The following is a 27,935-nucleotide window of genomic DNA, read 5'->3' as shown; positions in this document are numbered from 1 at the left end:
AAAAGTTGTCGGGCAATTGTTGGAGATTCCAAAAATAATATTATATACAGAGTGTTCCATTTGAAAAATCAAAGTTGCTACTGCTTTCTAATAGAAGCGGCAACACCGCATTGTCGAAAATATTTTAGTTGGCTAGAGAAAGTCCGAATATGCCCTCCATTAAATTTTCAAAGTGATCCGTTGTCTGGTTCACCAGAAACGTCTAATGTGCCATCCACCGTGAATCAGCCTGTAGAATTGTCAATTTGTTGCATAGCAACACCTCATGTGTTATTTTATTACGGGGAAACGACAATCGCAGAAAAAATATTTATCTTACAGAAAAAAATCAAGATTTACGGTGGAGGTTTAAATTAGAGACCAAAGTAATCCAATTTTCTTCATGCCTTCAAAACATTTTATTCACCCACATAATGCCTCATATTCATGAAAACTGAGGCTCTTATACAACACGGCGTTTAATCATGTATACCCATACAAATCAAAGATTTGTTGTGGAATAAAGCAAGTGAGAAATTTGAACATCGAAGTCAAAAGCAATATGATGAAAAAAAGAGAATTGAGTTAAATGTCCTTATTGACCAAAACTGCAGTAACGTTTTAGTTACAAATAAAAGTGGTAAAAAACATAGGAATTTTCATTTCTCTTTTCATTATGATTTCCTACCACGTAGTAATGGCTACATCCATCAATTTATTCAATATGATGAAGTTTCTACTAAAGTAATCTATGATTTTTATGTGAAAAATTATCGATTGATACAAATGACTACATAGTTTTGGGTGAACACCAAATCCTGAGGAAGAATCAGTGTGTCTACTTAACATTCTTGGGTAAATATAGATATTTGTATAAAAATTGTTATGCATTAAAAAAAATCAGAATTTGCCAAGAAAATGAATATTTTGAATATAAATTTGAAACATTTTTGAAAACATTAGTCTCTTCCAACTTTAACAGACAGTAAAGGGCCTGACAAATAACTCTCTAGTTAATAGGCCAGTCATCTCAGTAAGTTCATCCCGGACTTTGAGATATCCAGCTATAAACTCGTATAAACTTATTTTTTGACATCCTAAAAGTTGTCTCAAGATCTACATATAATAGGATGTGTGTACACACCCTACTATTAAAATCTATGGTCAAAGGTCATAGAAATCAATTTTTTCCACATTTTTTGCAAATATCTCCTTTTCTATGGGTTTTTCGCTATTTTTACTCGTTATCAATATTGTAGAGGGTGAAACTCCTTAGAACTTTTGTTTAAATTTTTTTGTCATACGTTGAATCATTTAAGGTCAATCGGTAGTCCCGATCAAAAACACCCCATATAAAGTTTATTAATTATTGATAAATACATAATTATTATTGATACTCATTCCTTATTGCCTGTTACATTATATTTTATGATTATTTTACTTACGTATTTATTTTTTATTAAGTATCAATTTATTTAATAACACTAACTTGCCCGTGTAGTTATAAAATTGTTAAGGAAAATACTTAAATTATAATTCAGTTCTAATGTAATTTATATTAATAACTTCTCAAATAAATAAATAAAGAAGGAGGACTGAAATTCCTAATCAATGCGTTTATTAAAAAATATTACTTACATTTATGATTGTAATGAAGAAAAGAGAAAATGTTTGTGTTTTTACCACTTTTATTTGTAACTAAAGTTACTGCAGTTTCGTTCTACAAGGACATTTTCAGTCTTATACATTCATACATACATTTTAATGTATAAGTAGTAAAAATGTATAAAGTAGTAAAAACATAGAAAGGTTTAATTCCTTTTTCTTCATTATGATATCCTACCACGTAGTGAAGGCTACATCCATAATTTTATTTATGATTGTGGAAATTTAAAAAAAGTAATAGAAATTACAAGAAATACAATTATAACTTTAATTATCTTCTTCAACGTCGTCTTCCGACCGCTGTAGTATTTCAAGGTCCTCTTCTTCACAGTCTTCCACGACATTTGTCTCCAGGTCTTCCTTTGACTGTGTGTGGCATGAGGGTTTGCTGGCCAAACTTCAATGCAATGGCTTGTCAGATTATTTTTCCAGCATCCCGATGGAACGTGTCCTGCAAGTGACTGTCGATGAATATCTCTCGAATACTTTCATCATCAACGCTGGTGTTCCCCAGGGATCCATATTGCCCCAACCCACTTTTTATTGTATATCAACGACTTATTGGAAAATATCAAGAATCCAATATAGTGCTTTAATGACGGCAGTACACTTGTTTCGTCATTCCACTTGGATTACAGGACATCGGCACATCTTCCCCGGCAGCAGGAGATTACATATCTTAATGAGGATCTAGAAGTGATTTCGAATTGGGGTGAAGCTAACCAGGTTCAATTCAATGCCACAAAAACCCAGGCATCGGTTTTCTCCAAGAAGATAAACATCCCAAATCGGATAATAATAATGTCAGGTCAGTCAATTCCTCTTTCTGCTTCGATAAGTTTGTTGGGGGTTAAAATGGACACCAATATATCTTGGCACAATCATGTCGCTGGAATTGTAAAGGCTGCTTCTCAAAAGCTTTGAACACAGTTCCGAACCAGAAAACTGTACACACCTCAGCAACTTTTGATGCTTTATAAAGCTCAGGTCAGACCTTCTTTGGAGTATTTTTCTCATGTATGGAGCTCTGCCTCCCAAACATACCCTGAATCTGCTTCGAAATACTTACCTAATTGACGATAATAATTGACCATCGACTGGACCATAATAATATGACGAGTACTCTGAATTCTTACAGATGCTTCTCGTTTGTCTAGTACAAATCAATCGAGTGCTCAATTTTTGAGTCTTTCTTCCTTAAAGAGGAAACTAACTTGCCCAAATGTCTGCCCAATAAGAAACAGTTTTTTTAAGAATGCAATTATTAAAATATTCATTTTCCCCTTTCTACTCCCGTTCGGTTTTCCAAACGGCAAAATAATTTTGTTCCAGTCATCCACTTAACCGAAAAGTGCAATGTAAGTATCGCCTTTTGTATTGCTTTCGTAGTCGATTAGATTTTTTTGAAACAAACGTTATTTTCCGAAGTGAAATAGGGTCGGTTATTGACATTCTAGCTATGATTAATTGCTCTGGATCTAGCATGCATTTATCATTCCTCCAAAGTCATTACACGGTCGAAGTAGCATTTAACTGAATATCACTTTAATGCACTTGCCGGGTGACTTTGTGGTCGCTTTGATATTTCGTAAGAGCTTCGAACAGAAAATATTGCAATAAATTGTGTTTTAATGCATCGCCTCAAATTATACCTTTCGACATCTGAACACAAAACCTTGGTCTTGTATTTCGCTAATTGTTTTGTCCTAATATTACTCAACTCGATATTTTCTATGACTTGATACACATATTGTTCGTTTGTGGTGATTACGGTTGCTTCACCCGTGACAGAACTAACATTCTCCACTTGTTAATTCAAGGTATCATCATCCGTCAGCTTTTCTCATCATCTGTTGCTTTTAATGATCTTTCATCGTTGCTTCATTATGAATTATATACGGCTACTTTTAATCTTTAATCTGCATTGGAGGAGAACCCAAGCGCTCTCTAACAAAATTAACTTTTCAATTAAAGTGAATGCCAAAGATTTTTATATAGTCTATTCATGTACAGCATGTTTTGTATTAATGAAAATGTTGCTCTTATAAAACACAGACTTCCAGTCACGTACGAGGTCTGTTGAAAAATAAGGTGTATTTTCAGTTCTGATATGCACTTTTTAGTATACCCTTGACCTCAGCGATTCGGCTTTCATCACCTCAATCGTCGCAAAACATCTTCCTTTCATGTGTCTCTCCAATTTTAGAAACAAGAAAAGGTCTCGGGAGGACAAATCTGGTGAAAATGGTGGCTGAGGTATGATAATGGTGTTGTCTTTGCCCAAGAAGGCAATGACGAGTACCATGAATCGTTTTTACACAATATCGGACTTTTTATTCGTATTGCTTCTCCCAAGCGGCGCGTTATTTCGAAATAATACTTCTTATTGACCTTACGACCATGTGGCAAGACCTCCTGATGCACTACGCCACCGTAATCGAAAAAAACAGTGAACCAAACCTTGACATACGTACGAATGTACGTAGCCGGTAAATTTGAAGATGATTCTTTGCAAATCGTATTTTTCACATTTCAGTAATGCTCTGCCATGTCTGCTTCAAATCTATAGAGAAAATCGACGATAATAATCAGGTCAGCTGACCTTCAATACAGACATTAATTATCTTCCCCTGCAAACACTATAAACTTCACGTTAATTAATTAGCTGTGTCGAAATTTTATCATATTTTGCTGTTTCCAATATTCACCCTTACTAAAAAAGGGTATCCACTTGTGGTTGAAAACTTCAGACAATTTGTTGAAGTAACGGTTTTCGATTTGTAACAATATTATTCCACCATGAAGAGAGAAATTCTTTATTTGAGTTTTTTTTCGAAGTTGTATTCGACTGAGAAGCAATAATATATCTTAGGTACTATGGTAAGTAGTATATCGTCAGCTTGAAATACATACGGAGTGCCTCAAGATTCAGACCTGGGACCAGTTTTATTCATCGTTTACACACTTATGATGCACTGTTTGGAACCTTTGGTGTAGTAATGAATATTACTGGAGTTTTTTCCCCAACACCAAATCGTTATTTTTAACACCTCGAGACGTGTTTCGATCACCAAGTGATCATCTTCAAAGAGGAAGATTAAAACTAGAAACTAACGCGAAGTTAACCCTATTTATGCTATATAGATATTCCATGCAGGTAAACCATCCAGGTGTACCACCCATACAGGTATACCAACCTGAATTAATTTTATATTTTTTCCTTATCTATTATTTTACAATATATGTTCAACTGTTATATCTGTATATAAAACAATTTTCAGCGCTATATATAATTTCATAATATTGCCTATCTAAATTAATTTTTGCAATGTGTCCTTATGTAGTAATCAGTAAACCCAACAATATTATTTTAACAAGCTATATAGTATGCTCTTTGATATAGGTCCGTCATCGTTATTCATAATATTATTGTGTTTACTTATTTCTACACTCTCATAGGCATCTAGTTGCCTATTGTTGTTAACTTGTCTATCTAATCTTAATAAACTGAAGTCTATGGAATGGTTTTGTTGCAAAATATGATGGGCTACTGCTGATTCTTCAGGTCTTCCATATTTTAAGTGTGCTATGTGTTCCTTATATCTTCCTTTAATAGATCTTTTTGTCTATCCATAATATTTTGCATCGCAGTCCTTACATTCAATTTCGTAAATTCCAGACTTTTCTGAATTCTCGACTTTGTCTTTTGGACTTCCCAAAAGGCTCTCTAGTGTATGACTTGTTTTAAAAACCACCTTCATACCTAATTCCTTGAACATCTTTCCAAAGTTCCTCGTATATTGGTGGTATGGAACTGAGATTTATTTATCTTGGTTTTTTTCTTTTCTGAAAGTCGAGATTTCGTTCATTCTTAATCTTAACTTCTTCTTCCTTACATTTACAATACTCCTCGAGAAACCGTTGCTATTTCCTGTATTGTACGTCTTTCTTTTATGAACCTATCATGTGTTAGAGGGAAAGTCAAAAGACGATGCACTAAAAAATTCAACCCAGCACGTTTGTGCTGTCCACAGTGATGTGAACTGTCAGTAATATACCTGTACGTGCTTGTTTCTTTTCTAAATATATCGTATTTTAACCCTCCATATTGGCTCCTCATTACCAAAACGTTAAGAAATGGTAGTTGTCCCTTATTTTCTAACTCATACGTGAATTTTATTGATGAACATCTATTATTTCAAATACTAAAACCTGGTTCCGCAATAGACAAGGTTCCAAATTCCTTAGTGAGCCACTTTGCTATTTGGTAGACAGGAGCTCCAATAGCTGACACGATGGGGCGCATTGATTATCCCGGTTTGTGGATTTTTGGGAGGCAATATAGTTGCGACACCGTTGGTTTGGAAACTTGTAACTTCCGTTTCTGTTGAGGGGTAAGTATGTTGATATAGAAATAATAGATAAGGAAAAATTGTAAAATTAATTTAGGTTGGTATATCTGTATGGGTGGTACACCTGGATGGTTTACCTGTATGGGAAACCTATATAGCATAAATAGGGTTAACTTCGCGTTAGTTTCTAGTTTTAATCTTCCTCTTTGAAGATGATCACTTGGTGATCGAAACACGTGTCGAGGTGTTAAAAATAACGATTTGGTGTTGGGAAAAAACTCCAGTAATATTCATCGTTTACACAAACGACTCACACATTTAGTATATCAGAAATGTACTCTTTTCAGCTAGTACTGTATTCATCAATGTTGGTGGAAATGTTTATTCAATGAAATATGGTAAATCAACATCAGAAGAGGCACAGTATGAAGTCACCGCAAATAGATAAGTTACGTTGTGGTGAAAATCAACCGTTGATATTTTTCCAGTCCTATATAGGTAATTAAAAATCATAGTGTTGATTTGTTAGGTGTCGTACCTGATAACAAATGAATTGATATAGATTTATTTTGGCGTAAATTATAGATTACTATTTTCTCAATACTTAGAGTGAAATTCGTTACTTTTTGACTAGAAGCAGTACTTCCAAGGCATTTGACTGTGCTGAAAGAAAACACTGAACCAATTGGAGTAATAGTTGATTTTTGATTACCCAAATGACCTAAATGACCTCGCAATGAATCATTTTATAACCTCATATATCAGTAGAGAAACTATAATTCAAAAATTAAAGACAGTTTCCAGTTGACGATTCAAAATTTAAGTGGCTCATTTGGAAGAATATTTTATTTTAATGAGGAATTTTTTATCCATTGGTAATTAAATAATTGTTTCATAACGATTTCATAACTGCGCTTGTGTATCAATAAATATTTTATTAGCATCGTGAAAGTCAAGAGTTCAATTCCAATAAAATGAAAATCCCATAACATGAACTAGGACGAAGTCACTAAATCATCGGAATTGAGGATGTGGTGTAAGCCTGTCCAAAACTTATCTGAGGTATGTTTTTCGATCTAATTGATGTGACTAGTTCTCACGTATTCAATCTACTTACCTTCTCACTCAGTATAGTTTGTACCTGCCGGAGATTTTTACCACTTAGTCATAGGACAATAGTTGTTATTTTCATTAGTTACGGTGCTCGAATCTGCTGACACGAATAGCAAACAGTGTGTCGATCGAACAATGGCAATTCTGAAAGAATTTTTGCAGTCTACAAGAATTACTAAGACATAATTTGTAAATGTATAACCACATCCATTCGAGGTGATGTTAATTGCGAAGTAACGTCACACTATTGTAAAATTCCAATCGATATACTCTTTAAAGGTCTTTGTTCGTGACTCTTCAGTTTTTCCAAAGAACATTTTGATGCTCAGTAATCAGCTGCCAATGCATGTCTTCGGCCACAACAAGAGTTTTTACATCGGAAAAGAAAGTTTTTGGTTTTCTACTTCTCCATCTCGATAAAAAAATGTGGTAATCTTACGGCACGACACTCTGTACATAGATGTGTAAACACAAACTGAAAAAAAAGTCCTCCTGAAACAGCCACTTTCATATAAACATTGAATTACACGGAAGAAAAATTATTTCGAAACTTTTATATGAAAACTGAATTACACAAAAAACACTTTTCTCTACTCAGTTTGTATTCCAAACATTCTTTATGGAATTGAATCAAATATCATTCACAGAAATCCTCCACAATATACTAAATCAGGGGTCTCCAAACTACGGCCCGCGGGCCAAATCCGGCCCGCCAGTGTCATCAATCTGGCCCGCGACAGCTAATGATTTACTGTCATCAATCTGGCCCGCGACAGCCAATGATTACCTAATTGTTGTTACTATTGCTGTGATAAGTTGAAGAAAAAAACGCAGAATGATAATTACTCGGTTTTATTTACTTGCAAGGTGAAACTTAACGAAAGAAATGATGACAAAGAATACTTAACTTAAGTATCTAAGTTTAAGCATATTAATAACTAACAAATAATTGAAATGAATCACAGTGAAACAAAAACACTAATGAGATTTATGTAATTGTAATTTTCCACCGACAATACTTTGTAGTTGTGGATCAATTTTACTTGTACCAATTATCAAAAGAGATTTGAGATGCTCATCGGTTAATTGAGATCTGTAAACATTCTTTGTGTACTTCATCTTGGAAAACGTTTTCTCACACAAGTAAGTAGTACCAAAAACATAAAACAATCCACGAGCAAATTTATGCAAATTATGAAATTGTTTCAGTGGAAGACTCTTCCACTTCTAACAAAGATGAATTTTGATATTTGTTCTTAAGCATATCACTGCACCGTAAATCAATAATTTCCATTTGGACTTCCGGAGCCAGGGTTCCAATGTCAGAATCAAAAGGATTTTGAAAAAGCTTAATTTCATTCGCAATGACATCAAAAACTAAAAAACGAGTATCAAAATTTATCTTCAAAGCACTCAAAGTTTCGATTGCAAAATTGACGGAAAATTCAGTCTCTGTAGTGTGGCTGAATATTTCACATGTTTCAAAATGTGTGAAACATTTTTTACGTAATTGCGATTGAAATACTATTATTTTCTGCCTGAAGGATTTGATATTGGTGTATAAATCAGGGAGAAGCTGATTTTCTCCTTGCAATCTCAAATTCAGTTCGTTCATATGATTTGTCAAATCGACATAGAAGGCTAACTTCCACATCCATTCACTATTTTCTAAATCGGCAAAAGGGTGCTGCTTCTCATTAAAAAAATTTAGATCTCTGCTCGAAATTCAAAAAAGCGCTTAAGGACTTTTCCGCAACTAAGCCAGCGTACGGCAGTATGATATGATAAATCATTTTCTCCAATCAGTTGAATAAACTCGCGGAATTATTGGTGATTCAGCCCAGTGGATCTGATGAAGTTAACAACTGATATGACTGGTTTTAGAACTTCAGACATATCCAAACATTTTCCGCACAAGGACTGTTGATGAATGATACAATGTAAGACTAATGGTTTTGAACCACCATCATTTTTTACAGCCTTTGACACAAGTGCAACCACTCCTTTATTTTTACCATACATATTTTTGCCTCCATCAGTTGTTATAGATTTCAAATTTCTCCATCGAAGGTTCTTTTTATTAATGGCATTTTCAACTCCCTTAAAAATATCTGCCCCAGGTGTCGTGCCGTGAATACTATCAATATCAAGAAGTTCTTCATACACTTCATAGCTTTTATCTACTCCGCGAATAAAAGTCAGTATCTGACACATCCCTTGACTCATCCAATGCTAGAGAAAACCACTCATGATGTCCATTTTTGTCAGACAGTTGAGATGATATATTTTCTGCGATGTCTTGCACCCTCCGAGCCACGGTGTTTACTGACAAACTGTCACTTTTAAATAAATTTAGCTTTTCGGGGCATATTTCTTCGGCTACTACAATCAAGCATTCTTTTATAATTCCTACATCGGTGAATGGTTTGCCACGTTTTCCGATTTCAAGAGCCACACGAAAGCTGGCGCGAGTTGCAGACTCTTGTTCAGTATTCGCTTTGTTAAACAAAGATTGCTGCGATTTGAGTCCGCGTTTCAAAGCTTCAAATTTTTCCTTCCGCAAACTTCCTGTATACTTGGAGTAACTTTGAAGATGTTTCGATTCATAGTGTCGTTTAATGTTATAGTCTTTGAGAACAGCTATGGTTTCATTACAAATTAAACATAGGCCTTATTACTGGACTCGATCACAAAATACTGAAAGTTCCATTTTTCTTGGAACGTTCTGCATTCACTGTCGATTTTTCGCTTCTTTTCCATACTAACAAATCACACATAAAAACAATAAGTCAAATCAAAATACTTTTATTGACGGGTGTTACTTTATTTCACAATAGACAGTTTCGCTTCCTTCGCCTTTCCTACGCAGACTAACTCGCAGTTGCGCCGCTAGCCTTTTTGTATGCAATTATTACTGCCATCTCGAGGTGATCGGAATACACTAGCTAGAACAAGAACTTTTTCGAACCAACGCGGTAGTTCCAAATATTCAATTACGCCTAATGCCACCTAGCGGGTAGCTGGAAAAGATAATATATAGTACCACTACTCGCCACTAGATGTCGTTAAGTGTCACAATACACAATAATAATTGAAATGCAAAAAAAGCGTAAGTTTGCTTAGGTCACGCACTTTGCGACTATCCTAGTCTAGAAATATACTTGAGGGCAGAAATTGGCCCTTGGAACAAACTGAAAAAATCATTATGACCCGAAGGCCTCAAAGTTTGGAGACCCCTGTACTAAATGAAAGGTAAAATTTTCACTTACATGGAACACCGTCATCCTCACTGGTAGACACGATGTTTCGTCGTAAGACACTTGCCTTAGGAGTCTTCAGTACAAATCTGTACAGAATTAATTCCTTTGAAATTGATCGCTTCCTTCCTTTCTCTGGAAGATTCCCACATTTTTTCATCAAGGTGGAGTAGTAGAAAGCCAAATTCCTTTCCCAAAAATTAATCACTTATAATTCTTTTAATTGAAGCTCTCATATCGTAATGAAGGTCTGGAGATGACAGAAACCAAATAGAATTTAATGTTACGAAAATTCAAGCTTCAGTGTTATTTAAGAAGGTGAATGTGATGAAATCGGATGTCATGTCAAGGCACAACATTCAATTATTTGCGTCGATTAATTTGTAGGGTGTTTAATTGGATACCACCAATATGTCTAGTCAACTTCTCAAACTAGAGGTTCAAGTTCTACCCTCCACTTTGAGACCTCTGTTTGTTATTACTAGTTAATGTTTAAGGGACGATATTCGAATAGTTTTCAGACTTTCAGCACTTCCAGTACCATGCACTCCAAAACTCTTTTTGAATGCTTCACTCTCCACTTGTAATCACAAGAGTGGTATGAAAAGTAAAATAGATTTCTGCTATGTAGACTGTCCAGTTTGTAACAGTTTTCGAAAACGTGATCATTCATAGTTCATATAATTCTCAAAGCCGTTTTTCCCTTCCAGGCCCAAGCGATAAACAATGCTGTCGCAGCAGCAGCAGCCTCCACATCTTTGACGACGGCGGGGTTTTGGCACCCCTGCATAAGGCCCGAAATAACCGGAACTGCCCGGACTTTTGCCACGATGAGGACGCAACAGCCTGGCTCTCTTCCCGACTACCAAGTCGATCCCTACGTAATACTGGAAGACGACCTCAAAGACGTTTATGACTACATCAGAAATGTAAGTATGTTGGAACGGCCCCTCAACGGAACCATGGAACACTCCACATTGGTTTATTTAGGAAGATAATTCTCCGGCATACCGGTCTTGATTATTAGTTATGTTTTAATATGTCGCATCCGTTTGTCTTTTCCTTGACCGACATCCTCACGTGTTTGTCCCAGTTGAAAATACTTAACGATCGTAAAGAATACACTGATGACACTTTTTAGTGTCTATTTAAGAAATGTTTACTCTCCCGGGTAATTTGCTTAGCGTAACGAAGTTGTAATAATTTTCACCTTGGTTTGGAGTGTGCTTGCTCACTTTGTTAGCACAAACTACCATGAAGTTTTTATTTCTTTTTGAATAGGTTTGTGCCGTATAGGCGAAATAACTATGCCATTGTGTTGATGTTCTGGAAGTATATTTGATAGAAAATAATCATAGATACTGAAAGGATACTACATTAATTAAAATAAATTTTCATACAGTTTATTGAGAGGTGAAGAAAAGAATGCACAACGTGGCAAAAATAGCTTAAATAATGGCAAACGTTCAGTAGTCATTATTGAAAACATTAGAATGTAAGAGATAGATTTAAATAAAATGATGTCGATACGAAACATTTTTTAAAGGAGAAAACACAAGTACTCGACACGTGTATCGATCACCAAGTGATCATCTTCAAGAGGAAGATCAAACACAAGTTTTATCTTCCTCTGGAACTCGCGTTCAATCTATTCCCAAAAATTACCTATTCCCAAATAACTGTAGACCAGTCGCTTTGCTATCAGTGATATCAAAAATCATGGAGAAAGTCGTAAACCACCATATCCTCAAATATTTGGAAGGCTTCAACATCTTGAGCGATCATCAATATGGCTTTCTGACACAAAGATCAACAGGCGACCTTCTATCGTATGTCACTCATATTTGGAATACCGCAATCGAGCAACATGGAGAATCAAGAGCTGTTCCGCGGCTTTTGCACGTGTGCAGCATGAGGGTTTGCTGGCCAAACTTCGAAGCTATGACTTGTCAAATTCAACTTTTTTTTTGAAAAAAATTGAAAAAGCGCATTTCTAGATCGAATTTAACAAAAAGTTACTTGAAAAAGTTGTGTCTACGGCAATTTTATATCCATATGCCAAATTTTATGCAACTAGGATAAAGTTAACGTTTTGCTTATTTTTGACGGATATTCCCTTTATTTTAAAAAACAAGTTCGGTTAATTGTCATCAATTCATGTATACATAACAAACTCATCATGGAGTTTAACTTTTCTGATACATTTTTACCTATACGGACATTTTTAGAGAGAAATTAGAAATTTGCTATAAAAATTTCAACATGACTGGTGCATAGTTTCAATCACTTGGCTATTTTCTTAAACATACTTTTGATTTCGAAAAAGCAGAGGCAACTAAAAAAATGCAAAAAATTTTGATAGAACTATTATTATATATTTTAAACAACAATAATATTATAGAAAATACAAATGGGTACAAAAATTACTTATTGATCTAAATGAGGTTGTCAAACGCTTATAGCCTACATTTTATCATCCGTCGGTTATATCAACCTTTTAAATAATGAGGTTAGTGAAGTTTTAGATAATATGCCTTTAAATATTAAATACGACCTATGGCATCAGCTTGATGGCGCACCAATACATCATACGGTTGCTGTCAAACAGTCCCTTCAACAAATGTTCAGAGGCAAAGTTGTTGGACGTAACTGGGAACATTATTGGCCACCTAGATCACCCGATTTGACGCCTTTAGACTTTTCTTGTGGGGTTACCTGAAACAAAAAGTGTACCGAAGTAGACCATTTACTGACATACAACATCTGGAAAATACGATTCGCGAGTGCTGTGCAAATATAAATCCCCGATTTATTAAAAAAACAGTTACAGATGTAGTAGAAGGACCATAATTTGTATTTTACGTGAAGGATGACATACTGAAAGGTAGCCTATAAGTGTTTGACAACCTCATTTAGATCAATAAGTACTTTTTTGTACCCATTTGTATTTTCTATAATATTATTGTAGTTTAAAATTTATAATAATAATAATAGTTCCATCGAAATTATTTGCATTTTTTTTTTAGTTGCCTCTGCTTTTTAGAAATCAAAGGTTTGTTTAAGAAAATAGCCAAGTGAATGAAACTTTGCACCAGTTATGTTAAAATTTTTATAACCAATTTCTAATTTCTCTTTAAAAATGTCCGTATCAGTAAAAATATATCAGAAAAGTTAAACTCCATGATGAGTTTGTTATGTATACATGAATTGATGACAATTAACCTTTATTAACAATAAAGGGGATATCTGTCAAAAATAAGCAAAACGTTAACTTTATCCTAGTTGCATAAAATTTAGCATATGGATATAAAATTGCCGTAGACACGACTTTTTCAAGTACCTTTTTGTTAAATTGGATCTAGAAATGCACTTTTTCAATTTTTTTCAAAAAAAAAAGTTGAATTTGACAAACACTGAACGTCAGTGGGTCGCAGTTGGCCGCATCATTTTAAGTTAAATTCAAAGCACAAACAAGTGCCGAAGTTAAACTTCATTGAAACTTTTGGAAAAAAAAGTTTCCCATATGGTGCGCACTTTAATGGTGACACTGTATATCAACGACTTATTGGAAAAAAGCAGGAATCCAATATATTGCTTTGCTGATGGCAGCACACTTGTCTCGTCATTCCATTTGAATTCCAGGACATCGGCTATGGAGTCACATCTTCACTGGCAACAGGTGGTTGCAAATCTTAATGAGGATCTAAAAGTGATTTCCAATTTGGGGTGAAAGTAATCATGTCCAATCCAATGCCCAAAAACCCAGGCATCGATTTTCTCCAAGAAGATTAATGTCTCAGAACCGGATATAATAATGTCTGGACAGATAATTCCGCTCCCTGTTTGGATAATTTTGTTGGAGGGTTAAGTGGAGACCAATATGTCTTGGCTCAATTATGCGTCGCTGGAATTGCAAAAGCTGCCTCTCGAAAGCTTGAAGCACTGTTCCAAACCAGAAAACTGTACAAACCTCAGCCAGACCTTCTATGGAGTAGTGTTCATATGTATGGAGCTCCGTCCCAAACACACCCTGAAGCTTCTGAATTCCATCCAGAAAAGAGCCATTCGCCTGAGTGGAGACGCGAACATTACTTGCAACTTTGATAGCCTGGAACATCGAAGAAAGGTTGAAGATTTGTCTCTCATCTATAGATACTTTTAAAAATACGCGACGGACAGTGGCTGTTCATTGTTTTGAGGTTCAACTCAGTACACCTCGAATTTAACTGTTTAACAACTCTTTCTTTCGGACAACTGCGTTTATAAACTTCCTGAAAACGGTTTTCCAAATGTATTTAATCTCCAGTGCTTGTGCTTGTGTTTTGTCTTTGAAAAAATAATTATTGATAGGGAGATGTCCAAGTTATTGCCATTTCTTTTTTTTTCCGGTTCAATAATTATCCGAAATTGCATTCTAGGCCTTGAGAAGAAATACATTCCAAGATAATTTATACGAAATAGCGACATACTACTTCGATGGACACGGGAAGGCACTGAGGCCCATGGTCGCCATATTGATGGCGAAAGCGATAAATTACCATATGTACAAGGAAAAAAGGTGAGTGATTCGCAGTTTTGTTTAGCTGTCGTGGTATACAGAGATTATTTATTTCACATCAACAAATCTCGGTGAAATTCTCTATAATAATAATAGCGTTTATCGCTCAACAGTTTTTCATTTATAGGGTGAAAATTAACAATTCAATTATACAAATTGTAGCTCTATTTCATTCAGACACGAAAGGAAATGAATTGCATATAGAATAAAAAATAAATAAAAACGAACTATGAATCATCAATAATTATTCATAACTCATAAATGTGCAGGAGATTTATTTTTCAGCTCGCGTTTACATGAGGCAGACAGCTGCACATCAAATTCACTGGTGATTTTAATAATAAATTGGTTTTAGCTCTTCAGCACAAAAAAGTGGTATTATTTCTAGATATTGATCTTGGTACAAGAAAATCTATTGCAGAAACTAATTCTGGGGAATCAATTCTACTAATCAACAACTTGTGTAAAAAAAGAACAGATGCCTGTTTTTTTCTTTTTTCAAGAAATACAAGATCAGATGTTCGTTTAGTTCGATAAAATTGCATTTTCTTCTTTGAGTATACACGTTGCAAGCTTCAAAACTTGAGTATTTCAAAAACTTCTTCTGGATTCTTTCTATATATACTGGTTATAAATGGGATTTCAAGTAAAGGACCCATATTCTAAAGTTGGCCTCACTAAGCTGGAATATAGGGAACTAAGAGATAAAATATTATTGAAATTCTCAAAATTTCTGACAATAAAACCATAAGAGTGTTAGGCAGAGTGAACAATAAAATTAATGTGATTATTATAATTGAGTTGATAGTCAAAATGGATACTTAGATCCTTGAAAGTGTTATTAGTTCCATCTAAGATAGTTTCATCGATACTGTATGCAAATTATAAAGTATACAATTTTCTGGTAACTGACACAATTTTGCATTTGGAAATATTGAAATTGAGACGGTTTTTGCAGCACCAGTCGTTTAAAGAGTTCAACTGCTGTTGTAATCTAGTACAGTCATCTATATCGTTAACACAGGTGTATAACTTTGAATCATCTGCAAACAATAATCCATCGCAGCATAATGTGTTGCATAAATCATTTATGAATAGTGAAATAAAGTAATGGCCAGAGATTAGATCATTGAGGAACTTCACTAGTGGCAAAACAAATATTCGAAAAGAAACCATAATAGTAGACATACTGCTTGCTTTAAAATATAGATATGATTTCAAAAGATGAATATGAATTTCATTGAAAGCCACACCAGAAAGTTTATGAATGAGAATCGCATGACTGATTTTATTGAAAGCTTTAGAGAAGTATGGGTACATCACATCAACCTGCCCCCTGCGCTCCAGTGTTTCACATAAAAATTTATCAAAAAAAGCCAAGTTACTGATTGTGGAACTATAATTCATGAAACCAAGTTGATGTTCGGAAATAATATGTCTGGTTGACAGGTAAATGCAGCTTACAGAATCACGTCTAAGAGTTTCGCAAAGTTGCCAAGAACTGAAATATGCCTCAAGTTACGACCCCGAGCGAATTTTAGAAATTTTCCAAGTTTCTGGAAAAACTATTTTCTTTTTGAGTACTGATGAACTGTCTGACTTGTCCATTTATTCCAAGTTTCCAAAACTCTGCAGCATTCTGAAATCGACTAGAACTGGCCGATACTTGATTAAAATCCATATTTAAACTAATTAATACAGTTTTTTGTATGATTTTCACTACAAAGGGTTTTACAAAAACCGCGACACGTGTTTCGCCATACAGTAGCTTATATAAAGGTCCTTGATGTTTGTCATCGTCTGCAGCTGAGATCTCCGTTATACATCTCTAGATGTATGTCTCTTAATAGACAGTCTCTTGTCCTGTGTTTATTTTGATGCGATCCCTGCTCTTAAGGAGTTCATCAGTTCTTTATTTTGCAGTCATGCACCAATAGTTTTGGTACTTTCCTGCCCATATACAGAGTTGATGCTCTGAGAGTCCTGTCCATCTTTACAGAGGCAACCCATGAATTGTTCTTCAGTTTTCTTTTGCTTTATCGACACTTTCATCATGGTTTCGAGTGAAAAATCTTCCAAACCTCTACGAGTTTCATCTTTTTTTTTTTCAGAAATCCACGTTCCTTCGTACTTTTTGCATTATTACCCTTTGAAATATCAATGGTATACTCTTTATCTTTTCAGAGAGATGTCCTGAATGTTCAGGTTCTTCTTCGGTCATCTAAAGTTGAAGACGACCGGGCCATGAATGAACCTCGCGCCTTAGATCTAGTGGTGGTGGGGGCAAGGTCGTTCGATGAACTAATACCGTTAAATCATTTGGTATTTCACGAGAAACTAATCTCCTCCTGTATGCGGCGTGAATCCGCACCTGGGCCACGTTTCACTTTCATGCTTCGACTCGCTTTCACATTTTTTGAATATTTAATCAAATGGCCCGTTATGAAAATTGAAGAGACGAAACTAACTGTGGTTTAGCTCAAACTTCGACACGTGTTGACGAAGAGATGGTCCCAAGTAGAAGGCTATTTCTCAATCCTAGAGGATATATTCCGAAGTTTTCCAAATCAGTGTACCTATGTCTGATAGAATTTGATAATCTACGTTCAGAATACGGGACTTTTCTTAAAAAGCTATTTCAACATTTTCATTATCTCTACTGCGGGGCGACTAAACGTTGATTAGGTAAATGAGTAATTCTCACAAAACATATAGATTTAAGAAAACTATTACAATATAATATTAGTTCCAGGAAAATAGGTAATTTATAAATATGCTAATTATTGTTATTTCATGTCAAAAGTTGATTAGATAAGTGATTAATTCTGACAAAACAGGTAGATTAAGAGAAACAATTACAACAATATTACTTCTGGAAAAACAGGTAATTTATAAATATGTTAATTATTGGCATATTATGTCAAAACTTAGTAAGTTATATGATTAATATCTACAATAGGTATATATATATATATATATATATATATATATATATAAATCAAAAGGAGGAAATCGTGGACATGACACTCAAGAAATATGGAGGCAAACCGCGGACACGTGTTTCTGGCTATTGGCCTCATCAGCGCGGTGCAGGCAATTGCAAAGGTGGACAACAACTGGTTACCAAAAATGGAAAAAAAAACATCACATATACACGGTGTCACCAACAGGAGCCAACCGCACATTTGTGGTTTCAATTAGAAGACCCAGCATTCCCAGGCATCATCTAACATCTAACGTGGTGATGTTAGATGATGCCTATCTCGTCTTGTGTTTGTTAATCTTTTGCTGGAAAAATCCTCACTTGGTTACTTTGTGGTAAATGTTCAAGAAGTACCGAAAACTTATGTGAATTTCTGGAACTTCATCTAGCTTTTCCTAATTTGACTAATAACCAGTCCGTGCAAAGCTTATTGTTAAATCATCTGAAAATGGAATTTTCAACAGGTGATGATCGACTGTATTGTCAAATATGCGCCAAACTAACTGACTGTTGTAAGGAAACAAGTATAGCTGAGGCACCAGTCAATCTAATAATAACACTGATGATCTTCAAACAAGACTCAACCTCTAACGGAAGCAAGAAACTCTTTGGAAGGTTCGAAATAGATGAACATTTCAACCTAGCAGACCACTATTATAATATTCATGCAGTCATTGTTCACTGTGGTTCTGGCGTTGAATTTGGTCATTATCACGCCTTGGTCGACGATAGTCGTGTCACGAAGTGTTCTGGCGATGCATTGAATTTATTGGAGCCTCTGGAGACACCCTACATTTTGTTTTATAAGAGAGGGGACATTGTTAGATCAAGATCCTCAGATGATGTGGTGCTGCAGGTTTTTCCGGGTTTTCCTGCAGCTGATAAAGCAAATGCGCCACTGGAATCAATGAAGTCGCCCCAGAGCGCCAATTATTTTTTTTGTTGTTTTTATTTTATTTTTATCGTATGCAATATAATATTAATAAATATGTTAATTTTTTTTAACATACGCTGAAACTTGATGAGATTAATGATTAATTCTGAGAAAACAGGTAGATTAAAAAAATACAATACGGCATTACTTCTAGAAAAACAGTTGAATTTATGAATATGTCAATTATTGGCATTCCATGCCAAAACTCAATTAGACAAATGAATAATTCTGACAAAACAGGTAGATTCAAAAGAAAATCAGTCACAATAATGTTTCAAGGAAAACAGTTGATTCAAAAATATTTTAATTTTGGCATTTTATGGCAAAACCTAATTATATGAATGATTCATTGAATGATTCTTGTTGAAAAAACTTGAGATGATACAGGACGGACACATCAGGACGGTGGCATTATATGCATCCCCCCCCACCAGTATGCTTATCAAACCGGAAAATCAACAGATTTAGCATTAAACAACCTCGTTGGGAAAATCTCCCATTCCCTTAACAACAAGGAGATTGCGGTTGCTGTATTTCTTGATATTGAAGGAACATTTGACAATGCACTACCTAAATCTATAGGATTGTCTCTGGCTAGAAAGGGTATAGAATCGACCATAACTGGCTGGATCTATGCCGTGCTAGTAAACAGAACTGCAACTACGACACTTCAAGGCTAGGCCATCATGTCCATTATCACTAGAGGCTGCCCTCAAGTTGGGGTACTATCTCCCCTTCTGTGGTCGCTCCTGATTGATAGTCTGCTTGATGCCCTAGACAGAAGAAAAGTAGATCTGCAAGCTTATGCAGGTGACCTTGTCATCTTGGCAAGGTCCAAAGCACGATGGACCTGGTGCCCGAGGGAGCAGATGTCTGTCAACCCCAGCAAAACTGTGATAATCTCCCTCACCAGTAGAAGGAAATTAGACGATATAACGCCACTTTCCCTCAATGGTGAGGTCATTCCATTTGGAATGAAGGTGAAATATCTTGGCATTGTCCTTGGTAAAAAATTCACCTAGAACGCTCACTTGGAAAAAGTTTTACACAAAGCCAGACTGTCCCTATGGACATGTCGGAGGATTTGTGGTAAAAATTGGGGTTTAGGTCCCAAACAAATCCATTGGATTTATGTGATGATCACTTATGGTGCAATTGCCTGGTGGCCGAAGGCTTTACAGAAAATGGCCCAGGCAGAGCTCTCTGGTTTACAGAGACAGGCTTGCCTAGCCATCAGTGGTGCCATAAGTACCACACCGTCAGCGGCCATGGAGATCCTTCTAGATCTACCTCCTCTCCACAGTTTTCTGGGGAGAGAGACTAGATGGACTGCATATAGACTTGTGAACATTGCCCATTGTACAAATCAATTTGATGCAGAGTGCAACAGACTGTTGCCTCCAACTGTCAACTACGAACTGCCTTATAAAGTACTGTTCCCGAGTAGAGAGGACTGGATCCTCCGGAAGAAGGAAATATTAAGAGCAGATAGTTGTTGGTTCACAGATGGATCAAAAACACCTCCGGTTCTGGTGCAGGTGTTTTCAGTCGAAGACCCAGGACAGATATATCAACGTGCCTAGGAACCTAAGCGACTGTATTTAAAGAGGAAATTTACGCTATTGAATTGTGTGCGGAGAACTTGGAAGCTTCCAACCTCATACACAAGTCAAGCGGCGTTGGAAGCTCCTGGCTCCTACTGAGCAATGTCTAAATTGGTAGCAAATTGCCAAAAACGACTCTCCTCGATAGGAAGACTTAACAGACTGTCTCTGGGGTCTGGATTCTTGGCCATACTGACCTGGAAGGCAATGAGGCTGCTGACTCCCTTGCAAAGGAGGGTGCTGCAATCTGCTTCATCGGACCAGAACTTGTCATTAGTATCGCTTCAGTCTTTGCCAAACAAAAATTGAACACCTGGATGGCAAGAAGATTTATGGACTTCTGGCAGATTCTTCAAGGATTGGCTCACTCCAAGGCGTTTATTCACCCTTCGAAGCTTGATACCACCAAACAGTTGTTGGACTTCAGTAGGGATGAACTACGATGTCCAACAGGCCTTCTTACAGGTCACTGTGATTTGAATCATCATATGCAGAGACTCGAACTGTCGGAAGACAGTGTGCGTCGCTTCTGTTTGGAAAATGATGAAACAGCAGAGCACATACTTCATGCCGGCCTCGCTGGCAACCGAATCAACTTTTTATAGTTAGTCAGAGCCGTACTCTTACCATTGTATATAGAAAGCTCTTACCATCTGACCTGAAAGACCACTCACCATACAAACCATACGGCTTCGTTGAGAAGCTGGGTTTATTTGGTCGAGTGTGAATATGTGTGAGCCACAATAAACCCTTGTGGGTTGCGGCGGAGGGTCGAATAGACCCACTCACTTTGGACGTAACCTAACCTAACCATATTCATAAAAACAATTAGAAATATTAGTTTTAAGAAAACAGGTAATTTATAAATATGTTGATTGTTGGCATTGTATGCCAATTCTCACGAAACATATAGATTTAGAACAAACAATTACAATACAAAATTACTTTTAGGACAACAGGTTATTTATAATTATGACCAAACAGGTATATTTATAAAAACAATTATAAAACAATTTTAGCTCTAGTAAAATAGGTCATTTATGAATATGCTAATTGTTGGCAGTTTATGCCAAAACCTAATTAGAGAAATGATGAATTCTTACAGAAAAGATATACTCAGAAGAAAACAATTGCAATATTACTTCTAAGAAAACAGATCATTTAAAAATATGTTAATTATTGTCCCTTTATGCCAAAACTTAATTGGATGAATGATATTCTGGAAAAAGAGGTATATTTAAAAAAACAATTACAACACATTATTACTACTAGGAAAACTCGATCTAGGAACATTAACGAGGTTCCCCAAAGCGGTCAGTTGTAAAGCTAAGTTTCTACATCGACCCCACCGAATGAGATTCGTCCTCTTTCTTTCAATGCAGATTTCACTGCAAGGCAACCAGATAAAATCGGAGTTAAAAAACAAATCATACAATAAGCTCGTTTCACAGCTTAGCACACTGATGAGACCTATAGCTAATCGAAATAGCGTTGTCTAGTATTGGATTACGACTATTTTATTTATTGGTTCCTGGTTTCACCTTATTGCCTGGCAGTGTTACCGATATCGAAGATTGTCCTTGCAACCGATCGTCTGGATCATCCTTATTTTCATCTTGGGCGAGCAAGGTTTCAGTTTTCTGACAATCCCATAGATGGCGTTCGTTTGCAGGATCAGGTGCTAGTTTGTGTTACTGAAATTTAGAACTAGATCTACTATTATTACAAACTTCTATGACTCATCGTCGAAGTAATTTTCTGGTTTTGATTTTTTTTAGTGGTCTTTTGTCATCGCAAAGAGAGGTAGCGATGATATCGGAAATGATCCACACAGCATCACTCGTCCACGATGACGTCATCGACCAGTCGGATTTTCGGCGGGGGAAACCCAGTGTCAACGTCAAGTGGAATCACAAAAAAGTAAGCATTCATTTCACTCAATTTACTGTTCAATTAAGCGAGGAGTTTTTTCCGAGCTTGTAAGAAAGAAAAGTGGCAGTGTTTGTTACAACAACATAATGAACTAACATTCCACTGTTTTTATGTCACATCCTGGAGAAATGTGTCCTATAAACTAGAGGTATTTTTGAGCTGCATTGTAGTTATTTATTTTTCTATTTTTTCTCAAGAAGATGAATTGATCCTTGACATTTATAGAGAGAGGATTCATTTATGTTGAAATGATTTGAGATGACTGACGTTTTATTGAATTTTGCAATTTTTCCTTGAACTTAAAACCATGGATGGACGGCTTGCAGCTGACTAATAATGTAATATGTTTCATATGTATTTTAATACCAATCCAATCCCTGTCCCATAAAACAGTATCTTTAACCCAGTTCTTCTCGAACAGCCTCTGCAAATTTAATAATATGCGTAACATTTGAACTATGTCTATCCAATATTTTAACTGTATTTTTAGTTACCTATCTGTTGCTTTTTGGCAGATTTTTGTGCGCATGTAGTTTCATAAGCACATTGGGATATAACCTAACCTAACCTAATCTAGTTCCTTCGAAACATTCTCTGTAAATTTTATTAAACAGCCGTAACATTTGAAGTATGTTCATATGAAGATTTTTACTGTATTGTTACTTAGCTGTTGCTTTTTGACAGATTTATGAGCGCTTGTAGTTTCATAAGCACATTGGGATATAACCTAACCTAACCTAACCTAGTTCTTTCGAAACAGCCTCTGTAAATTTTATTAAACAGCCGTAACATTTGAAGTATGTTCATATGAAGATTTTTACTGTATTGTTACTTAGCTTTTGCTTTTTGACAGATTTATGAGCGCTTGTAGTTTCATAAGCACATTGGGATATAACCTAACCTAGTTCCTGACCTAGTTCCTTCGAAACAGCCTCTGTAAATTTATTAAACAGCCGTAACATTTGAAGTATGTTCATATGAAGATTTTTACTGTATTGTTACTTAGCTGTTGCTTTTTGACAGATTTATGAGCGCTTGTAGTTTCATAAGCACATTGGGATATAACCTAACCTAACCTAACCTAGTTCCTTCGAAACAGCCTCTGTAAATTTTATTAAACAGCCGTAACATTTGAAGTATGTTCATATGAAGATTTTTACTGTATTGTTACTTAGCTGTTGCTTTTTGACAGATTTATGAGCGCTTGTAGTTTCATAAGCACATTGGGATATAACCTAACCTAGTTCCTGACCTAGTTCCTTCGAAACAGCCTCTGTAAATTTATTAAACAGCCGTAACATTTGAAGTATGTTCATATGAAGATTTTTACTGTATTGTTACTTAGCTGTTGCTTTTTGACAGATTTATGAGCGCTTGTAGTTTCATAAGCACATTGGGATATAACCTAACCTAACCTGACCTAGTTCCTTCGAAACAGCCTCTGTAAATTTATTAAACAGCCGTAACATTTGAAGTATGTTCATATGAAGATTTTTACTGTATTGTTACTTAGCTGTTGCTTTTTGACAGATTTATGAGCGCTTGTAGTTTCATAAGAACATTGGGATATAACCTAACCTAACCTGACCTAGTTCCTTCGAAACAGCCTCTGTAAATTTTATTAAACAGCCGTAACATTTGAAGTATGTTCATATGAAGATTTTTACTGTATTGTTACTTAGCTGTTGCTTTTTGACAGATTTATGAGCGCTTGTAGTTTCATAAGCACATTGGGATATAACCTAACCTAGTTCCTGACCTAGTTCCTTCGAAACAGCCTCTGTAAATTTATTAAACAGCCGTAACATTTGAAGTATGTTCATATGAAGATTTTTACTGTATTGTTACTTAGCTGTTGCTTTTTGACAGATTTATGAGCGCTTGTAGTTTCATAAGCACATTGGGATATAACCTAACCTAACCTGACCTAGTTCCTTCGAAACAGCCTCTGTAAATTTATTAAACAGGCGTAACATTTGAAGAATGTTCATTCATGATGTTTACTGTATTGTTACTCAGCTGTTGCTTTTTGACATCATGTAGTTTCATAAGCACATTGAGTAATAAACATGTGATTTACTGCAGGTAAATAAACAATCAGTGAAACAATAAAAATGTCAATTATAAGGCATCAAAATCGTAAATTATTGTTATTGAATGATGCCCATGTTAGCTCTCGGTTTTATAGTTGTAATTCAATAATCCCACTTTAAATCTACATTTAATTTCATAACCTATACCTTACGATTTGATTTCATTTAATACATTCAATTATCAATTTCATCATTAGAACACAAATTGAATAAATAAGAATCGTTTAATGCTATTTTATCATTAAACAATTGTTTTGAATTCTGAAAATTCTAGGAGACTGAAACAAAAACCTTTCTCTGTCAAATATAATACGTCATAGCCATGATTGAACTCATATCCTTCTGTCAAATGTAGCGTTTTCGAAGTGATACCTTCTTATGGGAGGGTAAACCGCGTCGTTACCTAACGCGTAACGGCGCCAGTTTGTCGGGCTTTCCTTTCTCTCACGCGTACGTCCGCGGATGGCAGGCTCCTCCTCTCTCGTCTGACAGACGAGCAGGGTATAGTGTGCGGTAGACATGTACTGTTAACAGTATTATAAAAATCTAACCAGCAAGCACGTAATATTCTTTCATTTCGTGAAACATGGCGTATAGATTATGATACTAATTTTATCTATGTACATTATCAGTATCATTATTTAATCCTATGAAAGTAACAGTTGGCTTATGATAGTTATAATATATATACATACACAAAATAATCAATAAAAGATTTGATTAATAAACAACCTTTTCTGACATTATCGTATTAATATGATATAATGTAATATGATATAATGTAATGTAGATTAGTTTAAGTTGTCACTTCTGTCTAGCATCCCGAGACGCACACGTTTTTTTTAAGGAGACTAGAATATAACTCCTACAAACCGTTCAGTGCAAATCAGAAGAGAAAGACAACGCTGACTATAAGCTCCGCCTAGAAAAATATTTTTTTTTAGTTTCAATGGAGCTTTGGCTCCATTATTTTTTCTTGGCTGGGTCAATTCGGGGCCAAGATGGTCTATTTCTTTTGATACGAGTACCTTTGAATTTTCACAACTCACCCATTCGAGTTGAACTCGTACACCCTGTATATGGCTGCCTGAATTGTTTCGAGTTTTATTTGTAACTTTTCGTGAAAATATGCGATAGAAATGAAAAGTATTGCTCGATTTTGTCATCAAATCGAGTCCTCTGTGCCGATTGAATTCCAATTAAAAGAAACTTCGTCGTTTCCAAATCAGTATCCGACGAATGAAGTCTCATCGAAAATTCTTCACGTTAATCCGCCCTAATTTTCATCATATTGGTTTATACAACCTTGACGAATGATTATGAAAATTTCTCGCCGGGTTAGGTCGACCGTATTTTCTATTTGGTTATACTCGTGAATCGGTTTGTTTGAGGTTTTATGTGGCCCGACAATAATAACGTGAATGAATTCTGCAGGCGTTTTTATTTATTCTTCAAAATCCTCAATAATGACATAGAATAGCTTCATGACAACTTGGCACTTTGAATTTTATCAAGATCTTAATTTGGTTTTGTGTGGTTATTCAGCCATATCGTTTATTGCTATATGCCTTGTATTGAAAAAATATTAGAGCTCGCAGTTTATAATCAACTCATTGAATATCTAGAAAACAATGATATTTTACTAAAATATCAGTCAGGTTTCAGAAAACATCATTCTTGTGAGACTGCATTACAAGTCACAATATCAAAATGGAAAGAATCAATAGATAAGGGACATTATATCATAGCCGTATTTTTAGATCTTAGAAGAGCTTTTGAGACAATTGATCGCCACATATTTCTAAATAAACTGCAGAGTATTGGTATCAGGGAGGGATACTGTTTTGTTATGCTGACTGATTATTTATCACAACGCAAACAGGTAACCAAAATAAAGGATTCAGTGTCATTGCCAGTGTCATTCAGTGTCAGTGTGATTGCGATGTCATTTTCGGGGTACCTCAGGGGAGTGTTTTGGGACCTATATTATTTTTAATCTACCTGAATGATGTATAGATACCATTCATGGTTGTGATTTCATGAACCTTTTTGCAGACGACACTTTGTTATCAATTTCAGGAGATAATTTAGAAACAGTAGCTGATCATATGAATAATGAACTAAGAAATGTTTTCAAGTACATGAATAGCAATAAATTAAAACTCAACACCTCCAAAACAAAATATATGATCTCATCAACTGGTTATAAGCTATCACTAATCAACAATCTCAACATAAGATTACAAATTGCTCATTTTGATTATATTTATAGAAAAATTACTAAAAAAATATATTTTTTCTCAAGAATTTCATCTCAGCTTTCGATGTACTCAAAAATTAATTATATAATTGTATAATCCAATCCCATTTTGATTATTGTGCTAGTCTTTTATACTCATTTGACCAAAATAAGATATCGGCTCCACAAAAGTTACAGAATCGTGGAATAGGTATTCTAGTATATCAAACATGTTAAGTACATTGCAGTGGCTGTCTGTTTCTCAGAGACTGTACGAGTTAGCAATGATATTCATTTTCAAACTAACACACAACTTGTTTCCAACTTATTTTGAAGAATTCTGTATATATAAATCTCAAATCCATAACCACTCAACAAGAGCGAGTAGCTCCCAAAAATTCCACCTTCCTCGAACTAATTTGACTAGTACGATGAAGTCTTTATTTTATAAAGGTTTAAATGAGTATAACAAACTCCCACTTTCGTTGAAAGATTCAATAAATGTTTTCCAATTCAAAACAAAAATCATGAACTGTATAAAATATCATATTTGATTTTTTTTCTGTTTGGTAATATAGGTATTTATTATGTATATCCTCATGTTGAAACCATTCTGGAATCATTGAAAAATGGTTTTTATTTTTTTTTTCTTCTATCATATCATCATTTTTATCATTTATGTCATTTATTTATATATTTTTAAAATAATGTAGGTATATTAGGATGTCCTAAAGAAATCAATACATATTATTATTATTATATATTGCTGAGATTCTATATTCGATTTTGTACTAGAACATCTGCGGCTCATCCTCACATTTTCCTGAAGTTTTTACACAGCTTAGTTGATATTTATATCTTTCTTTGGAAGTTGTATTTTCTTTACATTATAATAGATGAATTAGGAATGACAAATGTTTTTTCGATGTTTGTTGTTTTATTCTGCTCTGCGATTCATTGGGTGTATTAGTAGATGTATTTTTGATGAGACCAGAGCTCAAAAACGAATCTTTCGTCATCTTATATCACCGCAGGTTAGTGGTTTAAACGTAGCAAACCACAAACCACAACAGATTCTCTTTCGCCAAAAGGCAATGCTTTATCAACACACGAAATCCTTTTCATCCATTTGATTGAAACTAACAAAAGTTGCTTCTCTCAAAATGTTCTATTTGACAAACTAATATTCCGACAGCTGTGAAATTCGTACGTGTGTCTTTTGAAGG

General features: G+C 35.2%; 1 protein-coding gene across 2 annotated transcripts in view; it reads left to right on the top strand.

The window, feature by feature from the left end:
- The window catches only part of qless (decaprenyl diphosphate synthase subunit 1 qless), a 60,162-nt gene that overhangs the window by 27,220 nt on the left and 5,007 nt on the right, over positions 1-27,935 (top strand). For both annotated transcript variants that reach the window (XM_074177583.1, XM_023157874.2), the window contains exons 2-4: positions 11,077-11,295; positions 14,785-14,924; positions 22,224-22,365. In XM_074177583.1, coding sequence (XP_074033684.1) covers positions 11,077-11,295; positions 14,785-14,924; positions 22,224-22,365 — 501 coding nt within the window. The remainder of the gene's footprint in view (positions 1-11,076; positions 11,296-14,784; positions 14,925-22,223; positions 22,366-27,935) is intronic.

Source organism: Leptinotarsa decemlineata, unplaced genomic scaffold (assembly GCF_025532065.1).
Source record: "Leptinotarsa decemlineata unplaced genomic scaffold, Ldec_3_MD MMD2_tig00002974_RagTag_RagTag, whole genome shotgun sequence".
Taxonomy (NCBI): domain Eukaryota; kingdom Metazoa; phylum Arthropoda; class Insecta; order Coleoptera; family Chrysomelidae; genus Leptinotarsa; species Leptinotarsa decemlineata.
This window is presented reverse-complemented; position numbering and strand designations above follow the sequence as displayed.